This window comes from Morone saxatilis, unplaced genomic scaffold, assembly GCF_004916995.1.
Source record: "Morone saxatilis isolate NCDOM2014 unplaced genomic scaffold, NCSU_SB_2.0 Contig21, whole genome shotgun sequence".
Classification (NCBI taxonomy): domain Eukaryota; kingdom Metazoa; phylum Chordata; class Actinopteri; family Moronidae; genus Morone; species Morone saxatilis.
In genome coordinates, this window is record NW_023339774.1 from 12,170,111 (window position 1) to 12,177,531 (window position 7,421).

The window sequence follows — 7,421 nt, forward strand, 5'->3', positions numbered from 1 at the left end:
AACTTACTCTAAATTCATTTTAAAACATCTTTGCAACTGAGCAGTGTCAAACATACATAAACTAAAAAGACTTGGAACAGTGTTGCTGAGCCAGGATGGATAACTCTTGTTGATCCATTCACACCAACAACACGTAAAAGTTTTGTTCTGAGTTCGGTACATCAAACAGTTTTGAGTTCTGACTTGCTCTGCCGTGCAGGATTTGATACCATGTGGTTTTAGCAAAGTACATGTACATGTCCTCTGTAAGTTTATATGCCTTAGTTCTTACAGCAGTTTCTGTGTCCCTCTTGGCATGCTGTGTGTTTGTATGCCTGTGGCAATAAGTCATAATGCTTTCACTGCTGCCTTTCACACCTCATTCAGTCCCGGCTCACATCCATGGCCCTGGTTCACACCCCGTTGCCCCCTTCTATTCTGCTCTCCATTCTGTGCATGAGTGATGTGAGAATCTGTGTATGTCTGTGTGTGTGAAGGAGAGAGAGGCTGTGCGTGGATTCAGATATACTCAGCTGTTCCCTCTGTAGTGAACTGGTCATTGAAAGGGCTGGACAAATAGCACAGTGAGAGAGCAACTAAGTAACACCCTCCCCCCCCTCTGTTCTCCCCCTCTTCTTTCTCTGTGTCTGTGTCTCCCAGGCTGTCAGTGTGGAGTAGTGCTGGAGGCTGCGGGGCGGCTGTGTGCTGTGGGAAGTTCCTGAGAGTGCACAGAGGCAGAGTGGCAGTCACTCACAGAGAGACACTTGTACAGAAAGACCGGACTGGCACCCTTTCACGGAAGGATATAAAACGCAGTATCACACCTCCGCCTCTTTGCACGGGCACGTTCGTTGTGGCAGCACCTCAGGGATTTGAAGGAGGCGGGCAACTGGGGTTAGTGCTGGCATGGTGGTGGTGTGGCTGCTTCAGGAGTGGGCCTGGCAGGCTGTTCTCTTGGTGACTGGGCTGGCATCACTGAGCCGTGGGTCTCATGGTGAGTACTGTGCTGGACACAAGATCTTACTGTGTGTTTTGAGACCAAGGTCTTCATTTGATTGCTTTTAGTTTGTCACTCATTCGATAAACTGTAATGTAAAGCTACAAGAAACAAACTGAAAGATTTGTTCTCAAATGTGTGCATATTGTCTTCTTGGGTATTTATATTATAGTAGAGACAGTTAAATGCATTTTATTTTTCTGAAATCAGAAGCTCAATAAATCAGTTTTCACATTTTATTCTAAGTATTGTTAGGTTGCAGGTTAACTATGCTAGCTGTGAGGTTATCCGTCTATTTTTTACCCTGTGGTATTTATGATGAGCAAAAGCTATTATGATCTCCACAGGGGCTACCATGAGAACGGGTGTGCATTTATCTGCCCCGTCCTCTCCCTTCCCGACCCCCCTGCACCCCCAACCACCCTCCCTCCGTCCATGTTTTGAATTGTTTGAAGATGGACAGCCAGTTGTCTTTTACGATGAATGCCAACAGTGTCGCGGTGCCCCGTAAGGTTGTGACAGGCGGGGAGGGTCGACAAGCTCCCAGCCTCAAGAAGATGACACTTGTGCATTTGTTCTGTTTTTGATCACAGAGAGAAGAAAGACATTGTTGGTCAATATGAGCATTAGTATAAGTGTGGTTTGGGATTTCCTGTTTTTTAGTGTATGCATTTTAAAATAGTAATTTAACAATTTCTTTACTTTCTATTTCTTAAGTTTATAAACATAATTTTTCTTTTATGATCCTTCTCTCTTATGAAGTTTCTCTGTGTGGCTTTTAACTAGTCGATTGACAGAAAATTGATCAGCAAATATTTTCTTAATCATTTAAGTCACTTCTTTGGCTTATAGTAAATTGAAAATATTTTGGTATTGGACTGTTGGTCGGACAAAACAAGCCATTTGAAGTCACCTTGGGCGTCAGGAAATTGTAATTGACATTTTGCACCGTTTACTTGTGCATCAGTAGAAAATTAATCCACAAATGAATTAATAATGAAAATATTAATTAGTTAGTCCTATTTCAATGGTTTATGTGGGCAAGCTTAACCTTTGAAGAAATATGCAGTTGTCAAACACATTAAGAACACAGTTGGGTGACGGGCTGTAAATCTGGGTGCGCACACACACACATACACACACATGCACACACAAGCACACAGTGTTTGTAAATATTGCCATTAAGGGATGGTCTGGAAAATGTCACCATATGACTCTTTGCTGCAACTGGATTTCCCTGAAATGATAGATGGTGTGTCAGTTCTTTAATTTAGCAACCTATTTATGCTTGCCTGATGCTGCCAAGGCCTCTTCTGGTATACTCACTGGTATACTTTAGTTAAAATGTATGATGTATGATACACAGTGCATACATATGTGTTTTGTATATGTATGTTTATGTATGTGTTTGTAGTACTCATTGTATGTCAGGGTCATATAGTAAAAATGTCCAAACATTTTACTGTCAACAAATTAAAGCTATAACAGTATATTTGGGGTTTTTTGAAAAATGACTAAATTGGAGAGCTCGAGGTTGAGGAAATACACATAAAGGGGTTTTGATTTGAATCCTGGTACAAAGAGATGCTTTGCTGAAAGTGTGTCAAAAATAAAGACCAGCTGTAAAATCCCATACTGACCAAGTGGTTCAGAGCTAGCTGTAACTTTCGCAGTTGGTCATGAAATACCTCAGCTGCTGATGAATGTTTCTTCAGAGAATTTCCTTTATTCTTATCTATGCAGACTGAGCTAAGTGTTGAACTTCTCATCCAATGTTAGCTTAGCGAGTTTTAAGGGGCAGTAACCACATAGATATAAAGGATGTGGAAAGTTGGAGTGAAATTCAGACAGAATCATCTCTGAAGAGTAGATTTGATTCTCATTCTTCTAACAAACTGACATCAGGCAAAGTTTCTGCTTGTTCCTGTCAGCACAGACTGACAAATAAGTGAAATGAAGTTGTGAGACCTCTTGGAAGGATCTCATACTTAAGCTCTTTCTGCATTGTTTGGCTATCACGGTTTTTACTCCTTCTGTCCACTTTCTTTCACCAATACTTGAGCCACCAGTTGCTTTTTCTGTTTATTCTGTGATCTGATCTTTTAAAGGTCTCCCAAATGAGTAAAACATGTGGGAGGTTGCCCATAAATCTAAGTAGCACGGCCAATTTGCCACCTGTTTCTATAGGCTGGTGAGGTTCACAGAGAGTAGATGAACCCTAGCCTCATTCTTCCGGTGGCACTGCAGTGGAAATATGAAGAATTCAGTGCAGTTATATGACGATAATACCTTTTTATGATGATTAAATAAAATTATATTGGTTTGGGCACGTTTCCTTCATCCACATTTTGGTTTCGCTCTGTCTCATGCTTGTAACACAAAACTGCTGAGTGACCATGAAAACCCAATGTGTTAGCTGCTAATATGACTACCAGCCAAGGAGAAACACTCACTGAAAAATACAGGCCAACAAGAAGTTCACTTTAGCCGTCTTCTTGGTCAGACATGTATAGTATAATCAACAGAACTCTCTGAGGAGCTTAGGAGAGTTTTCATTTGCAGCGATCTTCAAATATCTGAAAATGTCAGTGTGTCTATGTGGGAGTTTGTCTCTGTAGGACCACTCAGAGGGGGTATTAGTTTTGTCCTTACCAAAAACCATTTGTTTTTCTGTAGCTCTTATTCAGTTACATAAGAGTGAAGTACTTTCAGGAGTTTGTAAAAACTAAACTTTCTAGTTGCAATGTAGGAGAAGTTCTTGGAGAAGTTTATGTAAGGGTTGTTATATTTGTATAATAAAGTATGTCATTTTATTGACAACTTACGGACCAGACAGTTTATGAGATACTGAGTTTCAAAGTGTTCAGACTCCATGGCATTAAAAGGAGACAGGGCCTTTTGGGGTCCACACAGAATCACTTTATGTGATTAACACTTCAAAGTTAAATTGAACCGTGTTTATAAAATCTAACAATACATACAAAAAGTTTCCTCAACACTTTGCAAAGATACAGTACGCAGAAAGTGTTATGTAGCATAAACGACACTTATTACTCTTTGGAAGACATCTGTGTGGAGTTTTGTGGAATAAGGTCAGAGTGTGGTGTGGTGCAGTGGTCCAGAAGTACAAAACAGCAGCAGTTGGTCCTCGGCAGGACTGGGCTCCTCCAGCCTCCTGTGCGCTGCTTCCTGTCAGGATGTGGATACGGTTCCCCCACACAGAATTTGATCCCCAGGCAGATGTGCTGCTCCAGCGGTCAGGCATGGGAGCATATATTGTGTTTGTGTGTTTGTGTGTGTGTGTGTGTGTGTGTGTGTGTGTGTGTAATAGGTGTTCAGTGTTCATATGCACCACATGAGTATATCTGCCTTGTGGGATTTGAAAGCTTAGGACTACTTTTTTGTGAGTTCAGAGAGTATTTAAGGGACCACTAGAGTGCAAAGTCCTCCAGTTCTAAACTTTCAAAATTACAGCTTCTGAATAATGATTTATAATACTGTAGTTTTGGTTAACAAGACAAACCCCATAGTATTGGAAATTCAAGATTGTATCAACACAGAAACTTCAACAATTCAGTCCTTGGGTCAGGTGGAATTGGTTCATTAATTTTAAGCCTATCTAGTTTTAAGTTTTATAGAGACCTAGAACAACCTTGAGTAAAAACAGAAGCTTCTATGCACTTTTTTGGCAGAGGTATATTGTGGGGTAAAATGACATATTGTGGTGGCGCTATGGCTGTAGTCTCTCAATATGTCTGTAATGGAGCCCAGCATTAGTCAGTGGCTTGTGGCTTTTTCCAGTAAGTCCAGACCACATGGATAGATAGACGAGCAGTGAGATGAACTGATGGGCACTGTGGATAGACGGTGTTAAAAGAAATCTTGAACTTCAAAGGAGTGTGAATAAATAAGACAAGATAGGCTTGAGATATGTGTTGGGATGAGTGCCACGTACTCAAGTACTTCAAGTACTGCATTGTGACATTCATAACAACATATTAAAACAAATTATATATGAATATACAAGAACGGAAATTGATGGCATGTCATGGAGGCAAAAACATATATGTACATATATACAGAAAGGAATTTTGTAATCATAGAAACTAATTTACTCTAAGAAATGTTCTTAAAGAAAAGAATGTGCATATGTATGTTGCCTATAATATAGTTCAGAGAATTATCCTGATCATTCATACATTCATATGCAAGGTTTTCTAAGATGTATCAGTAACTATTCCTTCCTTTATGATGCAAGTGTGCATCTGTCTCTCTGTTCTTGGCATTTATTTGAATATAGAAAAAGTTAGTATGTCTCCATGTCTGCTGTGTATGCGCCTTTTTGTGTTTGAGTATTTTGTTGTGGATATAGCAGCTCTCTGTTGTATTCACACCCCTGTGGAAAGTAGTCTCTGTGCAACCAGTGTGAATCCCTGACAGTTGAGTTACTTTTTCTTGCTAGCAGGTTCTACAGCAGACAGATCCCCCTCCATAAATTTGTTGTGGCATTATTGCTGCGGGTGGTGGTAGCCTCAAAGTGACCATCACATTCCTCCACAAAGGCTGGTCTGGTCACGGCCGGTAAACACAGAACAGGTTGCTGGAAGCTGTGTGGTGGAAATAGATGACCTGATGTGGGTGTAGCAGTGAAGAAGGAGAAGAGAGCGTGGAATGTGCTCCTCAGACACGTTCTTGTGTGTGCGTGCATGTGTGTGCATGTACAATATGTGCACATGTGTGAGTGTCTCGTGTGGCAGGGGCCTTTGAAGCCTGTAGGGGGTTAAGAGTGATGGTGAAAGGGTGGAGGAGGATGTACGTATAGCCCCTATGCAGGTTGGCTGTGACCCCCTTGAGGTCAGAGTGCACTCTAGAGACACTGGGAAGATGTCTCCTTTGAGGAGGTGATTTATCATGGCCACCTGGAGTAAGTTATCTCCCTTTTCTCTCATGTCCTGCTTTCTGCCTGTGATGAACTGTCTGCATGAAGGTCTCAGCTCGCAGATTAAATGGCTTTAGTGCTGTGAAGCCAGCTCTTGTTAAACAACCATGTTAATTGGAACAGTTTGTGAGTTTTTCTTTCCATTTTCTTACATATGAAATTCCCCTGTCAACATTTCTTTCCTAAAGTATTACTGGTAATAGCAGTAATTTGGTTTTACATTGATTCCCAGTTATGTCTTGATGGAAAAACAAAACCCAGTATTATAACACTTTATTGATTGCCAGTGTCTGTCTGGATTACAACCTTAGTTGCATGGCAGGGTTGTATCACTCATTAGTGCACAGAATAAATCCAGAGTTGCTGTGGATAACAAATGAAAGATACAAATGAAAGGAACAAATTGGTTTTAGTTGTCAGTTTAAAAATTTGTCACATAGCCCATTCTCTGAATGTACTACTGAGTCATCGCTGATACAAGTCCTTCTCAAAGATCCTCCTTCTTTGAAACATTTAAATAAATTCAAGAACAAATTCTAACTTGTTAACCTTTGTTGTTGCTTATGTGTCATATCTATTACCATATATTGATCATACAGGTAGGTTTAAGAGTCAGCAACTGTTTTATACCAGTTATTCCTAAACTGATATGATGTGATCATATGCAACATAAAAAATCATTTTTAAAAATCTGCATTGATTCATTAATGAGAAAATAAAATCACTGACGTCTTAACCTCCTGTTTATGCTGCCAGCTGTTCCCAAATTTGGGATTTGTAAAATATTGGTGGCTGTTTTCCAGATGTTAATCACTCTTGTGTGCAAGTGACATTCCGCATCTCTGTCAGTATTCTGAATCAACGAAATACAGTTTGTTGTCGTAGTATTTTTGCTTTATCCAGTAGTGTGTGATACTGTCTGACACACACTTGTGCAGCACCACAATGTGTCATGCATGTGCCCATGAAAATAATATGCAGATGATTAAACACATATATTTAAAAAAAATGGCAGTTCAACTTTGTTTGTCCTTTATTCAGACAATGACACATAGTCCAGTCATCCTACCTCTGTCACTACAGAAAATTTGACTGGAAGTGAGCAAGGAGGAAGTGTTGCTCAGACCACGCTGATAATGTTCAGCCACAGCCTTTAGAGATAAAAAGTCATGATAAACACAGTCATAAAGAGAGCAAAAAAACTGTCACTAATGTCTTTTGGAAAAGCTGAAGCCAGTATGGAAGGAAACAAAACTGCAGGGCCAGTGATGGTGATAAGCTGTGTCTGAAGGTTCTGCAGCTAGAGTAATTCATTATATGTAACTTCTAATTGCTTCAAGTACGTGTTTGTGACTGTGTGTGTGTGTGTGTGTGTGTGTGTGTGTAGTTTGAGGAACAGCCTGTGGAATGTGCGGGGGATGCAGATCAGATTTCGGGGTGACCTTGAGTGTGCCCCGTAGCTGACACAGCAAGTCTGTTTGTTGTATGTGAATGTGTGTGTGTGTG

At 40.4% G+C, this 7,421-nt stretch overlaps 1 protein-coding gene across 1 annotated transcript in view; it reads left to right on the forward strand.

Annotated features, from left to right (window-relative positions):
* The window catches only part of bmpr1bb (bone morphogenetic protein receptor, type IBb), a 50,266-nt gene that overhangs the window by 33,661 nt on the left and 9,184 nt on the right, over nt 1-7,421 (forward strand). The window contains exon 4 of the mRNA XM_035668019.1: nt 640-973. Within this exon, the coding sequence (XP_035523912.1) occupies nt 886-973 (88 nt within the window). The 5' untranslated portion in view covers nt 640-885. The remainder of the gene's footprint in view (nt 1-639; nt 974-7,421) is intronic.